The sequence below is a fragment of the Necator americanus genome, chromosome V (assembly GCF_031761385.1).
Source record: "Necator americanus strain Aroian chromosome V, whole genome shotgun sequence".
Classification (NCBI taxonomy): Eukaryota; Metazoa; Nematoda; class Chromadorea; order Rhabditida; family Ancylostomatidae; genus Necator; species Necator americanus.
In genome coordinates, this window is record NC_087375.1 from 8,053,166 (window position 1) to 8,074,320 (window position 21,155).

General features: G+C 38.6%; 4 protein-coding genes across 5 annotated transcripts; 2 read left to right on the forward strand and 2 right to left on the reverse strand.

The window, feature by feature from the left end:
- Window positions 1–16: 16 nt before the first annotated feature.
- On the forward strand, window positions 17–511 carry RB195_013271 (uncharacterized protein; the record flags this gene model as incomplete). Its single annotated transcript, XM_064203006.1, has 1 exon — window positions 17–511. The coding sequence occupies one exon, from the start codon at window positions 17–19 to the stop codon at window positions 509–511; it is 495 nt and encodes a 164-aa protein (XP_064058887.1).
- A 4,878-nt stretch (window positions 512–5,389) lies between these two features.
- On the reverse strand, window positions 5,390–8,586 carry RB195_013272 (uncharacterized protein; the record flags this gene model as incomplete). The annotated part of the gene is made up of 2 exons (XM_064203007.1): window positions 5,390–5,513; window positions 8,474–8,586. 2 exons carry the CDS (start codon window positions 8,584–8,586, stop codon window positions 5,390–5,392), a joined length of 237 nt encoding a protein of 78 aa, XP_064058888.1.
- A 1,735-nt stretch (window positions 8,587–10,321) lies between these two features.
- On the forward strand, window positions 10,322–14,969 carry RB195_013273 (uncharacterized protein; the record flags this gene model as incomplete). The annotated part of the gene is made up of 10 exons (XM_064203008.1): window positions 10,322–10,375; window positions 10,499–10,583; window positions 10,701–10,743; window positions 10,806–10,947; window positions 11,017–11,108; window positions 12,429–12,503; window positions 12,902–13,030; window positions 14,310–14,439; window positions 14,538–14,691; window positions 14,782–14,969. The coding sequence occupies 10 exons, from the start codon at window positions 10,322–10,324 to the stop codon at window positions 14,967–14,969; spliced, it is 1,092 nt and encodes a 363-aa protein (XP_064058889.1).
- Window positions 14,970–17,107: 2,138 nt separating this feature from the next.
- RB195_013274 (uncharacterized protein) lies at window positions 17,108–20,735 on the reverse strand (the record flags this gene model as incomplete). Of its 2 annotated transcripts, XM_064203009.1 has the most annotated exons (4): window positions 17,108–17,272; window positions 18,533–18,610; window positions 19,423–19,510; window positions 20,626–20,735. In XM_064203009.1, the coding sequence occupies 4 exons, from the start codon at window positions 20,733–20,735 to the stop codon at window positions 17,108–17,110; spliced, it is 441 nt and encodes a 146-aa protein (XP_064058890.1). The 2 variants fall into 2 exon arrangements, with proteins under 2 accessions (XP_064058890.1, XP_013308058.1); XM_013452604.1 differs by lacking the exon at window positions 20,626–20,735 and having other exon boundaries at window positions 19,423–19,494.
- Window positions 20,736–21,155: the final 420 nt, after the last annotated feature.

A 21,155-nucleotide genomic window follows, 5' to 3' on the forward strand; every position in this document is an offset into this window, starting at 1 on the left:
TGCGCCATCAACGGTTATGGAGAGGCTTGACTGCACGGAACGAAAGCTGCTTAGACGGCTACTTGGCTACTTTTTGCCTAGGGTATGCCACAATGAAGATCCTTACGTAGAAATTGATGTGGTTTACCGGCGGATGACACGTGGAAGATATCAACATCTTGCACCGCCTTCGAAAGCGGCTAAAGTAAATCGTCTTCGCTTCTTTGGTCATATATTAAGGAGACCGGCAAATCGCCTTGTCCAACGAGTTCTGAAGAGTTCGTTGGGTTCGAGCTGGAAGAAGCCACCTGGCCGAAAACGGAAGTTCTGGACTGGCGTGGTGAAAGAGGACCTGAGGACAGTCAGTGTGGATAGGCAGTTCAGGCGAGACGTAAGGTTTCGCAGAACATGGAACAGCCACGAATGGATTGATCCTGTGCAAGCTCTCGCAGAAGATCGAGAAGGTTGGGCAGAGCTGTTTTCAAGGACGGCACACCTCGGCGAAGATGCGGGTAATCGCTTCAGGCGATGACATCAGCCCGCCGATTAAGTCAAGTAAGTCAATAATAATAAAATTAATAACAATAATGAGAGCATTAATAAAGATAATAATACAGTTAACCCTGCGTAATTGTAAATATAGATAAATCTATTGTTCGTCGTCTTTCAATGGAGCGTAAGTTTTCCTACGAGAGCGTAAAATTCAAAAGGGATGGACATTTAATTCTGCTATTAGTCCCTCATGACAGATCTTTATGGTTTTCCACTGATCGATCTCATGAGAACAGAATTCTATATAGTCGAATTTGATTATAAATCTTCCATCCACTCTTTCTTCTATTACGGACCTCGTTGTAGTCATTAATCTACAAAATTCCAATATGTATGTACAATTTGTAATACAATATGTACAATTTGAAGCATATCATTTTTTATTAATGTTTTTTACTATTATTGCTGCTATTATTATTATTATTATTATTATTATTATTATTATTATTATTATTATTATTATTATTATTATTATTATTATTATTATTATTATTATTATTATTATTATTATTATTATTATTATTATTATTATGATTACATCATGTTGTATTACGTAATGCAATTCTTTCGTGTCATTGTTTATTATAAATTATTTATTCTTTTATTTTTCCACTTCAACACTACTCTTATAAAGTAGATTTATACAAATCTATTTTATGTTGAAATTGGGAGATTAGTAGGAAAAGGATAATGAAAAGAATGTCATTCACCTCTGCGGTCATATTACCTCTGTTTTAAAAATTATGAGAAAAATTATCGCAGCTCCTAAAAAAATTCAAGAAGGAGGTCTTATGGGATCCTTCAATTAACCATCCCAACTTTGTTGTCAATAGTCCCGGGTAGGTGATGCCTACTTCCTAAGCTAGAACTTGAGGTTCACATAAAATTCTTACGATCTGAATAGGTTAAGCTGAGCTTGCCATTATTTTTTTGATAAATAAAAGCCTATTTGTTTCTGCAATTGTTCAATCTATCTTTATTTTCGTTAGGATTTGTCGAGGAAACAACTCTCGCGTAAAAACATCTCCCTGTCAGCACCGTATTCAACAAAGATTAAAATAAGCCAGTGAATAATAACAATGGGATTTGTTGAGAGTATTTGTCTATTTCTGTAAATATCACAGCTAATGCATTGCTGAAAAGATGATGAGTTAAGTGATTTCCAGCTGAGACGGCTGAAAAACAGCTATATTGTCTAGAAAAAATGATCCCTTCCTTGAAATACCGTAGCGGAAGTCTGGTAAGTGGTGTGTTACTGTGTTCTTAGACTGAAAATGCAGCCGTATCAAAGAGTGAAGTCGAAATGGTTGAGAAAAAAGCTAGAGCTTATCCAAGAAACGATTAGATTAATATTTAGTGGTTTATTCAGGGAAAACATACATATATCTGCCGAGAAAAAGTAGAATAATGGATGTCAGAGTTGAATGTTTTGAATTTCGCTCTTTCTAGGGTTGTTTCTTCTAGGCTACATAATAAAACTAGAATATTGAAAAACAGAGAGCCTCATATTATAAAATTGCCTACTTTTCATTCCGGAAATCAAATGAAAAATTAATTCCCTGCATTGGTGGCAAACACTTCTAACGTATGGGAAATGAATGTTTTGATAACTCAACTGATAGTTGAATGTTCGGGGATCATACCTTCTCTTCTCCCGATTTCGCAAACTACATGGGTATGAGTGTGGGTGTATTTAAAAACCGAGAAAAACGTTAAGGTTCAAAATCAAAAGAAAGAAAAGGCCGAAATTGAAAAAGAAACCGATCCGTGCTCGTTGTATTCGGTTTTCTTTCTTTTCAGTTTGTAAACGTTGTGTTTTTTTGGTATTTCTTCTCGCCACACCCTTTCTTAAACGCCACTGAGCGTAATATATAATAAAAGTAAAAGAATAAAGTCACTGGCGTATCAATCCACGTGGGATACGCCTACGCGTTTTGCTGGAATTCGTAATCATTGAGGTTTTGGAACGCGTGTCGGCCTATACAATGACTTGCGGGGGTCAGCCGATGATTAAGTCAGTGTTTTTATTCTCCCAAACAGTCTCGTACCAATTTATTGACCCCGGAGGGATGAAAGGCTTGGTTTGCACTAGGGCGGTTTCGAACCCTTGACCGTGTGGCTACAACGGACCTCTAACCGACTGCGCCACACCTGCCCCGTAATAAAATAATAAGGTAATAATAAATAATTTTTTACTTTTTTAAAATTGTTTAACTATAATAAATAATAAATAATAAATTAGTAATAAATAATAAATATAGATAAATAATAATATAGATGAATAAGTAAATACAGATGATAAATAAATAAATAAGTAGACTTTCACGACCAACCAGAATTTGCTTGAATGAAAATATTAGCTGTTTCTAGTTGTGTTAGTGTTATTAACTTCCTCAAACATTTATTTCCTTATAGTAGTTATGAAATTGTTTTTCAGCCGATTACGGCTGAAAAACAGCGTAGCTTACTCAACGTACCTTGCTTACACACTCAGTTGACTTTCAATCGCCTTCAGTCGCGCCGGCGTCAATCAGTGCCGATGCTTATTTTTTGCTAAAATTTCTTTTTCTTCATGTAAAATCTCATTTTAAAGCATATATCGCTGAATTTTGACTTGAAATGCTGGCGAAAAACATCTCATTTCTGCTCTTCTTCATTTCTGGGAATTTCTTTCAAAAATTTCAACAGCAAAACATGCTAATCATTATGAATGATCATGTTTTTAGAAGCACTTTCAATTCAGTAATCTCTGAAAGACGTTTGCAATGTTTTTGCATCATCTCATACATTCTTTAATATCTTTCCCGTAAATTTTATGCTATTTTCCTTTTTTTTTGATATTTCAAGCGCTTCCAATAAGCCGTGAACAATACCAATATCGTTATACATTACAAAATCTTTCTTTCAGTATTTACAGAAGCGTTTTTATTTCTGGATGCAAATGTTCGTTTTCCTTCAATTTCAGCATGTGAATAGTTGCGAACAGTTGAAGTTTCCCTTTTCTAATAGGTTCACAGAGTTTTAGACATCCTTTGCTCTTTAAAATTCTGGAGAAGGTTGTAAATTTTTGATCTACACCACATGTGCTTTCTTTTTTCGTCCTGTTCTGATGATAACACGATCCGAATACCCACACATAAATGTCGCCGTGTCATATTCCATTGAATTTCTATTCGCGTGAATTTTGTTCGTATTTTTGTGCATACTCGTATATTTGTCATAACATTATATATTTTATATCATTACATAGTGATACATTTTATTTATGGCACCTAATTATTTCGTTCTTTTTTTGTTGATTAAAAAAAACAACTCATTTGATAGGTGCGTTTCAGGTATTTACATTTCATAATATCATTTTTAGGAAGAACTCGAATTTTTCTTGTGGAATAAGATTTTTGAACAGATTACCAAGAGAATTTCTTACTTTAAAAATAACAACCAAATGCTGTAATCAATCAAAGAGAGGAAAAAGCCGAGTAAAAAATCCGGACTGTATGAAGCTATGTATCAAGCTGGGAGTACTCGACGAACGCTACGAATGTTACCGAAATCAACAAAGCCACACCTCTATTTCCTTTTCTTTCCAAATTTCCTCATTTCCACATCCACGATCTTGATGACCCTTTTGAAAACCTCGATTCTCGTTGCCATATGTATGCAAATTCTTCTATTTTTTTTCCAACAACTAACGTTGATTGATTGTCATGTCCTTTTGTCCGGGTACAAAAAAAAGAAAAAATACGTCCTGTTTTATTTATTTATTAATCCTAAAGTAGAGAAGAGATGAATGCAGATGAGATTGCTTCAGAAAAGATAAATTATTAAGGAGTTTTTCTTTAGGTATCTCATCCGAATTTTTCATGTCATACATAGTTCTCCTGTAGATGGGTTTTTCTCTCAAATATTAAAGTTAAATTAAATTAAAGTTATTTAATTAATTCAGTTCAGCTAGTTAAAGTTATTAAAACAATGATCCATTTCTGTTTATTTATGTATGGATGTCTATGAATTATTTCAAAGACATGAATCCATGAGAGCAGGTGACAACATTGTTCAGCCGCGGTTGCTTAGTTATGACATAATGAATGAGAGGCTGCCATTTCTACCTGTTACGTAGATCACAACACTTTCCATTCATTAACAATCTATGACACTTAGTTACCCATTCCAGTTAATCTCATTCACGTTCATTTAATGGTTCTAATGGTTTTTTTTAAGAAAAGAAAAATATTTGTTATTTATTATTGTTATTATAACATATTATTAGTTGTTCCCGTTGTGAAGTCTTTTTATGTGAATTAAATCAAATCTGAAATAAAGTCTGCAGTTTGTCGTTAAATGGAACAAAACAAATGGTTTCCACTTTTTTCTTCTTCACTTCCTTATGCACTTCTGATGTAAGTTAAATATGATCTAGGGGTAAGAATCCCTCCTCGGATCAAGATCTTCTCCGCCGGATAATTTCGAGACGCAGCAGATCTCTTTTGCTCTGCTAATATAAATACCTCATAATAGGACTCGAAAAAGAGGATAAAGGACAAAGTGTCTGGCGTTAATCATTCCGCTTGGAATGCACCCCACGTTCACTTCAATTCAGAATCGTTTGAGGTTTAACGAACGTGTAACTGGCCTATACAATGACTTGTGGGGGTTAGCCGATGTGTCAAGTCAGTGTTTTCATCCTCCCAGGCAAGTCTGGTACCAATTTATCGACCCGCAGGGATGAAAGGCTTAGTGAGCACTAGGGCGGATTTGAACCTCCTATCGATCGTGCAGAACAGGTTGTTGTCGTCGTTGCACCGTTGATATTAACACAAAATGCAGCTTTTCTTGTACAAGTAAATCCACAGTTCATCTATTCTGGTGGTCTATCTGTTGGGCACTCATAGCCACCAACAGCGCGGAAAGAGCGACCAAAACCAGCAGCGAGTGCATCTCGGACGTTAGGAACGAAGGAAGTGTTAGGTCTTAATGTAGGTCTACAAAGACATGTGGGCGGGTGTAGTGTGGCGGTTAGATGTTCCGCTTCCTGCACGATCGATCGGACGTTCGAATCTGTCCGTAGTGCTCACCAAACCTTTCATCCCTCCGGGGTCGATAAATTGGTCCCAGACTTGATCGGGGGTATAAAAACACTGACCTGACACATCGGCTAGCCACCGCAAGTCATTGTATAGGCCAGTTTTTACACGTTCGTAAACCTCAAACGATTCTGAATTGAAGTGAACGTGGGGGCACATCCCAAGCGGATTGATCAACGCCAGAAACTTTAACTTTAACTTTATCGATCGTGCGGGAAGCGGAACCTCTAACCGCTACACTACACGAGCCCATTAATAGAATCCGATAGTCGATTATATTCTCATACAGTTTTTTCTGTTGGTAGAGAAACGTGCTAATTGAAAAAATATTATCACCTAAATTAGGAGAGTAGATCACAAAAACTCAATTAATTGGGAATTGTGGTCATAGATCGAAAATTAAAGACTGGGTCCGCCGGCGCCAGATACCTATAGAAGCGGGTGCGACAGGTCAGACGGTGCTAGATACCTATAGAAAATGTGAGAAGTGCAGATCATTTTACTTATTTTTCACTTTTTATTTCATTTTTAAGAGATATTTTTTAAATGTTGTTGAAGTTTTCATTCTTCACTTTTTTAACCTTAACATTTTTAGATTAATCAATAGTCAGAAGGGAATTACCGCGTTTCGCTAGTGACGCACGAAATCATTTTGCTGTTATAATAGGCGGAAAATTACGTCGAATCACAAGGAAATAACACTTCGTTAGCTTTTTCGTTTCTATTCCCCTCCTATTTTTAGCGTTATAAATCAGCATTTAAATTTGAGAAAAAAGAAGTATTTCTATCGTTGGGTAGTCATGAAGAGTTTCGCTTTCGAAAACAAGTTCAAACTAATGTAATGTTCAGAAGAAAATAGGATTCCAGGTTTAGCACTGATTGGATAACTACCTACACAACTTAACATGTAACAAATAAGAATAATGAAGACCTCTAACCAGCAGAAAGTACAAGAACATTTTATTCTTCTGAATTTGCAATACCACTACATCACTAAACGTTGTTCTGCACTATCGAAAAACACCAAAACGACGTAAAAAAAATTAGCGGTAAAGTATGGTAGACTGCTTATAAAGCCAAGTTGAAGATTTCGTGGATATTCTGAGAATCTCCTTTTGCAATATCTTTATGGAATACAGATTAAGAATTATTAGTGAGGTGATTTTGCAGTTAGATTCAGGATTTCTATTCTGTAACTCCATTTTTTGTATTTCTGTCTATTTTTTCTTGGAAACAGCGTATCACTCGTCACATCGTTTTGTCATGGTCCAGAAACCACAGCAAAAAAGTAGACCGCTTAAGTCCCAACGAGATAAGTTAGAACGCTCCTCTATGTATACGCTCTGTTCTCCTCTGCAGCCTATTTATTGGTTTTACTTGGATACGCTGGTGATGATACCTAATTAATCTACTACCGCTCGCACTTTGACGCGGCGGCGCGTGCCCAAGGGTGACGCGTTGCAGCTGAAATTGTCGTAAAAAACGGCGTCGTTTTTGGAACGATGAGCGGATCAACGCTGCGTCTACTACCCGGACATCACGTTTTCGCTGTGAGTCCCGCACTTTGTCTAAATGGTAGCACGCTGCCCTTGAGCGTACTCCCGCTGCAGCTACACAATCGATGGTTCGAAGCCGCTCCAGAGCTAACCAAGCATTCAATCGCTCCAGAGTTCATGAATTGATAACATTCGTGTCTGGGAGGATAAAACACTGATTTGATACATTGGCTGCTCCCAGCAAGTCATTTTATTTTCCAACGCGTGTGCATAAACCTCCGCGTTACCGTATTGCGGTCAAATATATTGGCATCCCAAGGGGATTGTTACGCGACAAACTTTTTCTAATTCCTGTTTAGGGAACTCCAAATAGTGCTGATCTTCGTCACTACGTCATTTCTCTGAAGTACTGTAGCTACAGAACAGTTCTGTTGAGGAACCGCAAAGAAGATGATGCTTAGCAACTCTAACTTAAATGTGCCATATATATATATATTAGGCTGGACAGAAAGTCTTGTCATCATTTGTCATTTTTTACTGCTTAATGCTTTTCCGTTCAGCTTGAAATGGAAAGTAATCAATAATATAATCATCATTATTAATTACAACAGTGTCCCACCTAATGGGCAGCTCAGCGGTCCCTTTCCCCTTAACTGGGGAGATTGGCAATCGATAAAGTCGCTGACCGCCAGTTCGACTTCTTTAAGCTTGGTAAAAATTTTCTTAGCTGGGAAAGACTTGGGAGGCCAGATTAAGTGGTAGTCTGAGAGGGCAAGGTCGTGAGAATAGGGAGGAAAGGGCACCTTGTCCCAGCCTAACTCCTTCTGTTTTTCATGGGTCTCTTTAGCTACACGGGGCCTAGCGTTATCATGAAGGAGGTGCGGCGAAGTTCGCATCGGCCGTTTTTCTCGAACGGCCGATGCGAACTCCTGGAGCTGACTAGCGTATATGGAACCGGTGAGAGCCAACGCTTTCTGTAGCGAAAACATACCCATTGACATCGGGCTTAATAATGTGTTCGTTTATTGTATTGTCATAACATAAAACACGGCACGGAGCGCGTTAGAGCAGTAGAGGATCCAACTCTCATCTCCATTAATGAGATCTTCAAGAAACTCTTTTCGATGCGGGTAAACAAGGAGAGATTGACAGGAGCATATTAAGGGTAAACCGAGTGCCATCCGCCAAGGTGTGAGGGATCCATCGAGCCAGCGCTTTTCTGTAACCGAGGACGCAGAGGCGACTGAAGACTGTTGATTGACTACACCCGAGTCTCGTTGCAAGATTGCGTGTGTTCATCTCCGGGTCCTCTTTGACAGCGTCGAGAATGGCGGAGTTTCCAACAGTGTGGAACGTCCCTACCGAGGCGGTCTCCGCTTGCAAAGTGAGCAAACTAGCGCTTGACGGTCCTTATGGTGGTGGTACCCTCGCCCAACCTGCTGTTGATGTTGCTCCAATGCGGCCATACCCTTCATAGAAGATGATGTTGCTCTTTCATAACTGACATCGCGATTAAAGTGAAGGAAGGCTCCCGGCTATACATACCTATTGTGGAGAATCTCCGAGAATGTTCAACAACTACAACGTGGTGCAACATGGGTTTCGCCCAAAAACGGAAAGTTTTAGAAATTTCGAAAAATGGATGACAAGATTTTCTGACTAGCCTAATACATGTATACATATATGTGTTTATATTTATAGAGAATTCGAATGTCAGTAATCGGTCTTTTGTTCAATGTAAAAATGCCAGAAAACAAAGACAGATGTGTTTTTGATTGGATTTTTTTGATGTTTATGAATTGTGAAATGTTTGCTGGCGTTATTTTTTACTACACGCATATCCAAACTAGATCCACATTCTAAGTAAAACAATAAATAATAATAAGAAGGCAATAAAAGGTTGTTTTCAAGGCAATAAAATTGAAAGTAGATAACTAACTTGTGCGTGAGTGTGAGTGTGAGTGCGATCCAATTATGCTTGAAGCTAGAATGGCCTCGCTTTTATATATTACATGACGAATAAAACAAAGTTAATTAGAGATCTGGTTAATAGAATGTGTATTTGATTAGATTTCTAGAAGTTTATGAATCGACAATTATTTGCTAGCGTTATTTGTTTCTCCTCTCTTATCCAGACTAGGTCGCATATCTCTGCACTCTCTTATATTCATTTTTTAGCTTTTTATCCAAAACTTTCTATGCGTAAGTGTAAGAAGTAAGGTCTAGGTTTTCAAAGCAGAGTGAGAACCATTTTAAAACAGTTTTAGAGAGAACCTGAACTACATACAGAATACTAAATTGAAGGACAAGCTAAACTAAATAAATGAGATCAAATTAGAATAAAAAACTAAATTAAATCACTGATCGCTTTCCTGTAAACGTAAATGTACTAAAAGAAGAAAGACGTAATAGCTGCAATAAAAATCAACAAAATTTTATGAACGCAACAATAAATGTGTTTTTAGGTCAGATGTAATAACTTAAATACAATATGATATTGTATAATACGGATTACAAGGATTCTACTCTCAAAATGAGCACCTGAAGTTCAAATGATGGTTGCAATCAATATTATTTCGAAGTTAGACAATCACAAAGTGATTTTTTGCTCACCTCAAATATAAACAACATCGGACATTGAAAATGTCTTCTGGGCTTAGATCACGAGATCCACGACGATTTATAAGACAGCAAATTCAGAGAACAGTTTTCGTTTGATAGAAGAAGAAGAAATTTCACTTCGAACTCATACTCTCTCATTTCGTTTCATATTGACCTTGGTTTTATTCAGTTTCAATACTTTTTTTCCGGTTTTTAACTTTATGATATTATTCAGCAGTTGATTTCACCCTCTCAATGGTTTTCGTCGCTCACAGGCTACTTTTTCACTTTTAGTAGGTTTTTTAGTTCTATTTTATATTTTTTTTAGTACTTTTCTGGTTTGTAACGTTAAAATTCAAGCTTTAACAGTTTTATTCAATTAATAATTTCTCGTTTTTAATGTTTTCGCTTCTTAACATTGTTTGGTATCGCTGTTACTATTGCCTTATTGCTCAATTACATTTTATAGATTACCTCGTCAATTTTCTGTAGTAAATCTGTAGTATGCCGCTATTCCGACGCGTGCATTGGCATCTGACGTCTTCGCTCACTCCATTTAACTAATTTCAGTTTTAAACCGGAGCGCAAGGTTTAATTCTATGTCTGCAGATGGGCAACAGTTGTTCAATTTCGAATTCTGTAACTGCGGGAAAAACGACACGTGTGAGTCAAAAAATATCCTATAACATTCCCTCACAAAAGTCATTATACGTTTGTGAGGAATGTTAGGGATTGGACGCTTAATGTGGTGTGTAAACCACAAAACTGACCTTCGATCTATTACAGGCTCAACAAGACGAGATTAATCGATCGATAGAAAAAGCTATATTGGCTGAAAGAAAGAAAAAAGTATTGAAACTACTCTTGTTAGGTACGACATCTATAGTATGAATGCATCTTTCGATTTTTCTTTTCAAAAAGTGTTACAAAGAGGCAATAACTTTGAGAGCTTAGATTTTTGATGGAAAACAATTAAAGGGTTATTTAGGACCAGGTGATTCTGGAAAGAGCACTACTTTGAAGCAAATGAGGTAGTTTTCATTTTCTATCAGCTATACGAAGATATAAGTATTGTAAAAAACATGCTGTCCAGAATTATACACGATCAAGGGTTCACTGACGACGAAAAACGACAACGAAAATATATAGTGTATCTAAATCTTATTTCTGGAATGATAGAAGTTATAAAAGGATTGTCCTTGTTATCGCTCACGTATAAAAATGAAAACTCAGAGGTTTGCTTGCTATTTTTTCAAATTCATGATGCCAAACTTTTAAATATCTATTTTTCCTGCAATTTTAAGGAGTTTTCGAAGAAAATCACCAAGTATTATGAAGAAGTGAGAAGCAGTGACGCTGCTGAACTTACTGAAGTGGTGGCGGATGCTATTAGTAGGTAAATGAACACTTTTTCGTCTTAATTGCCAAAATATATTTTCCAGAGAAACTCCAGAAATACACAGAACTTGAGGAATAATTAAAGGTTACTATTATTTTTGATGACTTACTTGCCTGACTTATCAAGCAAAGCTGATATTATCCTCTGAAGCGATCATCCGCATTTTTACCGAGACTTGCTGTCCTTCGATATGGCTCTAACCAACCTTCTCGTTGTTTGCGAGATCTTGCACGGAATCAGTCCATTTGCCGCTACTGAATATCCTGTGAAATCTTACATCTCAATTGAACTGATCTCCTCAAGTCCTCTTTTTCCACTTCAGTTCAGACCTTTTTCAACCAGGCAGCCTTTCCCGGCCTGGACCCGACAAACTCCTCAGAACTCGTTGTACAACTCGATTTACTTGTCTCCGTAATGTTTGAGCAAGGAAGCGAACACGATTTTCTCTAGCCACCTTCGACGGCGGTGCAAAATTTTGGTACCTATCCAATTGTCATCCGCCTACACAACACATCGATTTCCGCATGAAGATTTCCATTGTGGTATACCATAGGCAAAAAGTAGCCAGACAGCCATCTAAGCAGCTTCCTTTCCATGTATGCGATATTCACCATCACTGTAGATGGTGCCACCCTAGTCTCCGATCGCATATCACGATAGGGCACTTGCGGATAGGCAGACTCGCAGTATGACTTCGCAATCGAAATGACTCGACCACAAACACTTCGCAAAGCAGTTAAATGCAGAGGAGACTTTAGCGCCTTACATCAGTCTTACAGCTCCCGTTGCTCTTCAGCATACAGCCCATGTAGCAGAACTCATTTATGGCTGCCCGTCTACGCTGATTCACCTTGAAGGTTTCGAGAGAACCCACATTTGCTTGTACTGTTCAGGGAGAAGGCTGAAGCAGTAGCATAAGCTGAAGCTAGGATCAAGACGAGGTCGATAACATGTTGGAGTTTTGTGCTGCTTTCTGCGAATATCGCAATATCGTCAGCATACTTAAGATCGGTCAAGGACCGTCATGATGCTGTTCGCTTGACACCTGCAGAACACTGACCTACTGTTAGGGTGTTACGTTAAGGCGCACTGGAATGATTGTCATTGACGGTGCTTCCACTGCCCCTTGTCCTACTCCAGTTACCACTTTAAACAACATTGTGCATCCTTCTGGTGTTGGAACTGCTGCATTTGTTCCCTGATTGTTATTGATAGTAAATAAATAGAGGTTAAAGTCGGCAACACGTAACCTTCGGAACTTTTCATGCTGATATCAGAAAAATAAAGAAAAGCCCTAGGGAAATTTTGCATTTTCAGGCTCCTCGAGGATTCATCTGTACAGGAAGTGTTGAAGCATGGATCTGAATTAGGTATTGAAGAGAGCTCAATATAGTGAGTAATTCTGAATATTGGAGATTTTCTAAAATGAAAACTGTGTGTGAGGTATGATTCCTTGAAAAAAAGGATAAATACGAAATAGTCCGCTAAGCTTACTAGCTTTTTAGTAAAGGAGATAAAGCGCAAGCCTTGAATCAGAAGATCAAGAACAAAGTATAAAATAAAATTTTATAAATCAAAAATACCTGTAAAGGATACTAAAAACCTATCCAACTCTTCGTGTTTTATTTAATAATTCATAGATTTCTTCTCTAACCTAAATGAATACATCCGTTTTAAAGCTCACTGCTTCTTCTCTTTGATGTTTTTGTGAAGATAACAAGTCTTGAGAAATGATTTGCTGCAAAGAATCATTTTTCATGCCGGCAACAAACTTACGGATAATTTTTCAGCTTCCTCCAAGAGCTCTCAAGGATACGAGAAAAAGACTACCTCCCATCACTTGAAGATATTCTAAAAAGTCGAGTTTCTACATCAGGAGTGTACCAGTTTACCTTCTACATCAAAAATTTCACATTTAAGTAAGCTTTTGCTTTGTTTGTGTACTTAGATTCACATGTTCAGCCTTGCGTCGGCCATAGCATACCCCCTTCACCTGCTCTACACATAATATCGTGCCTCAGGTCTGCTCCAAGGAGGAGCAGCGGGCACGACTGCGCCGATCCAGAGAAGCTCGCGATGGAGTAAGCGACCGAATGGCAGTCTTGCCCCTACTGATTCAAACAGACGCGTAACTCGTCTTTCAAGAGCATAGCGGCCCCGCTATCCCCCACATGCGGCCTCATTTGGCCAAGAGCTCCCAGATGGATATATTGTGTGGAGAATGTCCTTCCTCAGCCGCTTGACCAACCATTGTTCGGGTGGTCGACTTAGAAACCACAGAGAAAAAAACAATTCAGATTCATTACGAAACTAAAATCAAATGCGAGATGCAATTGAAATTCGGGGTTGCATGGAAGAGATGACGAGATAGAGTTGGAACTCGGAGCGCTGACTTGCCTTGAGAGAACTGCACTAGAATGACACCCGCGGCGACATGCTCGTTGTTGCGTCGATTGGTAGACTCAGGCACTACACTAAGCTTTTCCGCCTTATGCTCTGCTTCAGTTGAAAGTGCACTGCGCTTACTAGTTCAGATATACGGGACGCAGAGTGTAGGTAATTTCCTCGAAGGTTTTTGAATTGGTAGGATTCCACATTCGCATTCTTATACCATAGTTATGTTAACTTCTCCTTCAACGTATCCGGTCCACGTTTCCTTGACGCCTAGTGCATAATTCGGGGAGCCATGAAGCACAACATTGTTTTGACTAGGAATTTATACTAAGTGTGCTAATCAAACTTTGTCCTCATCCTTGTGCATGTGAGCAAAAATAGGTTTTTAAAGGTTGGAACAGTGTCGCTCATGCCGTTGTTGCCCTGTGAAGCGTTGAAATAAAAGTCTAGTTTAATAGACGATTGGGAATGTTTCTATTTACCAATTCGTATGTAGCTTTCATGACTAGTGCGAACGTAATCTACTCCTCTTTTATCCTCCTATTCAGCTCACCTTTGAACCTTTGAAGTCGTTCTCCAAGCGCGCAGAACACTCTCGACGCATACATTTGATAAAGTCTCCATTATTTGAAGATCAGACCACGATGTGCTAAGTGTTTTTATCCTCCCAAACATGTCTGGCACCAGTTTATCAATCGAAGAGAAGAAAGGGTTGGCGGGCACTAGAGAGGTTTCGAACAATCGAGTATGCGATCACAGCCTACAGCGCTACATCGGCCCTCGAACTAAGAACGTATTTTTCAGAGTTTTTGATGTAGGAGGACAAAAGGCACAACGACGAAAATGGATTCATGTCTTCGATGATGTCCATGCCGTATTATTCATAACGTCGCTCTCTGAGTACAATCAGGTTCTAGCTGAAGACAACTCGAAGGTAATCATCAGGTTTTATTGCGAATTTAAAAATATTAGTACTATCATTCACATTCGCACCGTATTTGAACCATATTTGCATAAGTACGCTTACTTTAGAACCGAATGAAGGACTCAATTGCATTGTTCGAGCAAATATGCAACAATGAATGGTTTTCTAACACAGCAATGATTCTATTCCTCAATAAAATCGACCTCTTCGCGGAGAAAATCAAGAAATTCAATATTACATGCGCTTTAAAGAATTATAAAGGTATTGCTTGGCTTTGTGGTCTTTGATCTGAGTAAATTAATGCTCACATTCTAAGGTTCTGTGATTCGCTCAGGTATCCAGTTTTTTCAGGTCCACAAGAATATCGCCCTGCTCTCGATTACATCACGAGAAGATTTAAACAAATGAACAAGAATTCGAAAAGAAATATTTATACTCACGAGACTTGCGCCACGGATACCAGACAAATCGAAGTCGTCATTGACAGTGTTATTGATGTTGTTATACAACAAACTATGCAAAAAGTAGGAATACAATAATAAAGTATTTGAATAGAAATACAACATGAATCTTCACCTCAACATGTTTCACTATCTAATAGCAATTCAGCTGTACGACGTATTAAGGGTTATATCTTATTTATTTATTTATTGGTGCGAAACTTGTCTGGAAAGATACAAATATACATTGGATACTGGATTCATACAATGTTGGCCCTAGCAGGTAGTTGTATAAGTCAGTTACAAGTTCTTAGAACCTCAACGATTAACGAATTGCAGCAAAAATCCGCTGGGGCATCCCAAGCGGATCGATACTATTTTAAAATCTCTTGCGACCCTTTTTCGCCCTTGCGCAAGCATGTGCTCAATTATCCAATTTACAGCTATGACTACGATCTAATTACCCGACATCGCATTTTTCTAAGAGAATAACTAGTACGTTTGATAATGTTGATGACAAAGATTATGGAATTCACTAGTTCGTAGTCTGTGTGTATAATTATGTGTTTTTTGGTGGTGCTAGCGACATATACAGAGTTATATCTGGATTTTGTTTTTGCTATTGCCTTGGAGCGTCCTGAGTGCACTTTGTGAAGGAATCCACTTCTCGAACCTCTTTCTAGTTCGTATTCGCAAATGAAAAGACACAAGTTGACAGAATTTTTTCTCCAACCTTCGTTTGTCAGACACCCCAGGTCGATTTTCTGTTGAAGAGGAGCTCCTCGGTTTCTTTTGCATCTTGAAGCTGAGAAGAACTGTCCTATGGTCAAGGTCGAATACGAAATTCCAAAAAGCTCTAGATTTCCGGGCATCCGACTGAGGAATGTTCCTCATCAGAACATAGTAGAGCTGAAGTTTGAGAGACGCTTGCAGTGCTCTCAGTGCGTCAAAAGGGTTGACCCTTGCCATGTAAGGTGATGGCGTCAATGTTTTCTTTTAAACGTGGGAGCGATGTTAGGTCGCTGGACAGCACAATTTTCCAGCACATCGGACTGCTGTTCAAGTCCCATCTTGGCATAGATTCCGATAATGGCCACCTGCAAGCTAGGAATTTTCGTAACGCACTGAGTTCATCATAAAAGAAGTCCTTATTCTTGTCCTCAGCGGTTTCTGTAGGTCCATTAGCACTTACGATATAGACCTATCTTCCGTGCAGCCACCTGTCTTCTTCTAATCAGCATTGCGGTGAATAGCGTAGTCTCCGATACTGATGACAGGCCGATCTCTGTAGCGCAGTAAACGGCACACAGAAACATAGTAGAATAGTAGACACTGCGGTTTGTTGGAGATCACTCGACAGCGTTCGGGAGTTCGGCGTGACGAAACGAGTGGTTGTTACCAAAAACTCCATGGCCCCTGAGGCAGTTGATCTTCCACATTATGGACTCTGGCGACGTGCTGAGGGACAGCACATTTGTATATGGACAATACGTGGGTTCCCAAAGCGTACCTCAAAAGCCTGATTTTTTTAACATAAGCAGGGCCACCAAGAGTTGGTAGGAATCAGACTGTCACATGCGGCCCCAAGTAGTGTCAATGGCAGGAATGTGGAGGTGTGGAACAAAAAAAAAAGAAAAGCTAAGAAGGATGGCAAAACCACGCGTGTTTTTAAGCTACGCATTTGACCAAAACAAATTCTAAAATGGTGTTTTAAACCAGGTGCATGCACTTTGTATTCTCACAAACTCATACTGCCCACTACCAAAGTTTTGACGTTCTTCGACAGATTTTCGGAAACGGATTTTAGGACGCTAGTTAAGGGAGGTATATGAACTCTATTAAGACCATCTGTTAAGCAGTTGCATAATATTTACAAAAGTTTCATTCAGGAACCGGTACTAATACATTCCATTGCACACGTACCAAATAGCAGAGATCATATTATATTAATCCAGGGACTAAAGGATGGCTAGAAACAAAGGCTTTGAGAAAGAGACATAATGCTTGCTTCATCTACATACTAGAAACTGTTACACAACAAAAAAAAACAGGAGTAAAATAAGCTGAAACATATTGAACAACACTGAAAATGGGATATGCTGCTGGCATCAGGAATGAGTGTTCGTGTAATTCCTATTTAGACATCTATTTCATTCAAGAAACATATTTTACAATCATATTTTAGAAATTAAGGAAACAAATCAATCCAGTAAAAGAAGATACACGTAATTATTTGTTCATAATGTTTTCGTTAGTGTTTTGTGTGTTGATTTTGATTCCTCTTCTTCCTCTTGTCGCATACTCTCTATAAATTCGTCAAGTGGTGCGATATTCGTCTTTGGGAAGGTCTTATCGGTAAGAGCTGCTTTCTTGCGGCATTCCTGTTGTCTAGTAGATGCCCTCTGAATGAAAATTTCGCATTCTTCCACATTTTTGTAAACGTAAAATCTTATTTATTCTAAAATAAAATAAGTCAGCTTAATTAATCAGTTAAATAAATCAATCAAATAAAAATAATGGGGGGCGGGTGTAGCATAGTCGGTAAGAGGCAGGATCGATTGTAGGTTCGAATCCGTTCGAGTGCTCACCAACCCTTTCATCCCTCCAGGGTCGATAAACTAGCACCAGACTTGCCTTATAATAACAAAAATAAAGTGTCTGGCGTTAATCAAATCCGCTTGGGATGTGCCCAACGTTCACTTCAATCTAGAATCTTTTGAAGTTTACGAACGTGTAACTGGCCCATACAATGACCTGCGGGGGTAGCCGACGTGTCCAGTCAGTGTTTTTATACTCCCGGTCAAGTCTGGGACCAATTTATCGACCCCGGAGGGATGAAAGGTTTGGTGAGCACTACGGACAGATTCGAACGTCCGATCGATCGTGCAGGAAGCGGAACATCTAACCGCCACACTACACCCGCCCACAGTCTAGCCTTAGGGCATGAAAACACTGAGTTGACCCATTTTCTAGCCAAGTCATTGTATAACGTAGTTACACGTTCCACACCAGTTACCTTAAGCAATTCTGAATTGATGTGAACGTGATGGCGCATCCCAAGTTGGTTGATTAACGTCTGGCACTTTATGTTTTATCTACTTTAATCAAATAAATTGTAGAAATAAAGTATGAAAAATAAAATATGAAATAAAATATGGAAATAAAATTATATAAGAACTATTTCAAAATTATAAAAAAATGGACTATAAAGTCTCCTGTGTATCAATCCGCTTGGGATGCGATGCGTTTTCCACTGCAATCCATAATCGTTGATGTTCTGGCACGCGTATGGCCTATGCAATGACTTGAGTGGGCGAAGGGATGATAAAGGCATTGTTTTTAATTTTGCAGACAAGTCTGGTACCAAATCATTGCTTCGGGAGAGATGAAAGGGTAGAATGGCACCGGGGAGGGGGGTTTCAAACCATCGACCGTGGGGCCACAGTTACCTCCTGTGCTACGCCCACCCAAAATAAACCATACAATACTTATATTCTGAAATTCAAAATCTATGCTTCTTTTATAGTTTTGCCGCGTTGAGCTCTCAAAACAATGTCAAAAACTCAAACGGACCGAGTTGTGTGCTTGCCTGTGATTTTTTGCGTTGTGCCGTGTGGAGAAAAATTATGGGAACGGTTTAAAAGTTCTTCTAAAAGATATACCTGAACATAACGATGGATTTCTTGTAGGTTGTTGAGGTAGTCCAGAGCGCATTCATACATTCCCCGTTTGAAGTACTCCTGAACGAGGTTGAGTCTCATTTTCATTATTCTAAGAACTTCTTGAACAAAGAGCTAGCAGGAAAAGAGAAAAGAAATGAAGATTTGTCAGTGGTGATAAAGAAACAATTCAGTTGGATTACAGTTAGTGCATGACAAAAATATTATTATTTATTACTAATATTTGTTATTTATTAGTATTATTTTTTTGTTAGTATTCTTTCGTCGGTACCTCCGACTTTGTCGAAAATTTCAGTAGTAACTGTCACATAAATTTTATAACTAAGAGCGGTGTAGCGCAGTTGGTAAGAGGTTCCGCAGTGTCTGCACAATCGATCAGAGGTTCGAAAACGCCTTAGTGGCAACCATGATTTTCATCCCTTTGGTATCGATAAATTGGTACCAGACTTGTCTGGAGGGTATGAACGTTCACCTGACTAATCCTAGTCCTAAAATTGAAGCTGAACACGTAATCTCATCCCCATTAGGATTGTTCAATGCCATACTGCATTCTCATTTATTTTCATTTATTATTCAATTATTATTTAAATACCAGCACAGATTTGTTTGAATAACACAACAGATTTTTAACCGAGAGATTCCCATTAATAGGTGCGGGTCTTGAAACCGTACCACCCCCTCACGTCAGCTGTAATTTAAGCTGTACTGAGAAACGTGGAATTTAGTGATACAATGTACTCGTTCGGGGTTAATTTAATTGTTAAGAAAAAATTATGGAAAATACATTGTTGCCATAATTATTTTGAAAGACACAAGAAGTAGTCACCATAATTGTTTTAAAGGACACGAGAAATATGAGGTGCAAGACTTACATTGAACATATTATCTGCGCTGGTCTGTAGGACGAGCCAAGCTGTTACCATAACGATTGCGGAGGAATGCATTTCTTTAAAATGGGATCTAAAATTATATGAATTTTTAACGAAAAAGTATCACATATGCAACGGTAATGCGGACGAATGGCAACAATTTATACACAATATAAAACAGGTACAAAGAGATCAAGAGGCTAGAAGAACGTTGAGGAAAGAAGTGAGGGACAGCAAGGCTCAAATCTCATTCCCACGAAGATGATGTAGACATTGTCTTTTTCGAATCCAGTAAAAATTAAACAATTTCTAAGGACAGGAAGAAATGTATAGGCAAAGTAATTAGAAAAGAATTTAACGGAATCCAAGCTGAATGGATTTGCGCTGAGATATGAACAAAGGAAATTGAGAAGTGGTTAAAAAAGAGTAAGAAACGAATAGGCGCAAAACGTGAAAGAGGAAAGAGGATCACTCTTATGAAATGAGCTGAGACATGTTCTAATGACACTTGAAATATTCATCTGTCAAGATATTGCTCTTTTTTTTCTGAAGGAACGGCACAAAACAAAAAAATCACCATCATTGTTCTTAAAAATGGTATTTCCTTGTGTTTTTTTTAATAGGAATTACGGCACAATTACGTAAATACATTTGCATATACCTTCAAAACAACATGAAGCACAGTGTAATTACGCAAGCGCTTGCTTTCAAAGCGGCGCGACGAAGATGGCAGTTGGAATCGACGTAAGACTCGATTCTACTCTTGCTAGTACCATCCACCACTGCTGTTCGCGATGCTCCCACGTCGACTCCCATAGCAATTTCCTCAGTGCTGCTTCGAGCGGAACAGCTTACGTAACTGCACCGCGCTTAATTTCATTCGTTTTGAGTATATGCAACTGTACTTACGTAATTGTACCGAAATTACACCAAAAACACAAACAAACATGACACCTGCGCTCGCGTAATAATTTTATAAAAAAAACACAGTACGTTGAATATGTGGCTTTTTTTTATTGATTTGCTTGAGCTGTGGCCAAGCTTGGTATTGATATTTATTAATAGCTAACGTTTCCGCGTTTTCGTCTTCGTCAGGGCCTGGAGAAATCAAAACCATTAGTGATTTATTCTCAAGCGCCTTATCACCTACAGAAGGAATCCAAACGGTAGGCAAACTCAAACAACAAAACATTGGCTAGTGCTTACCTCATTAGCTCGACTTGGTAACGCAGTATACCACCACGTACCACAGCTACGAGCCACAAAGGTTTTTTTATGGGGACCTCACGGCCTGCCCCGTAGATCAAAACCCGCATAGGTCTTGATATGGGGATAGCTCGTTTGTAATAGCAACGCACTCTTGCCGCCGTCCTGTACATTTTACCCATATTTTTTCTTTTTGTTGGGATGCGGTGAAAAATAGTGAATTAATATGTTTTTACTACTGGATTTTCGACACCACTTAATCTCCCATATCCCATGCCGCGTGTAAATATGCACATTTAAGAAAGCCAACCAGTTTTCTAACCGCTTCTCCTTCGTGAACTTAAGGTGCGGACAATGCTGGTTGAGAAGGTTGAATCACGTGTCTAATTCTACCTGTGTTGGGCAGACGACGTAGGAATCATCTATGTAACGACAGTATAGCAGTGGTTTGCGGTATTTAATAGGCTTTTCTATCCTGGACATGAAAACAATTGAAAGGGTGGGCGCCAGTCTTTGACCGATAGGTAGGC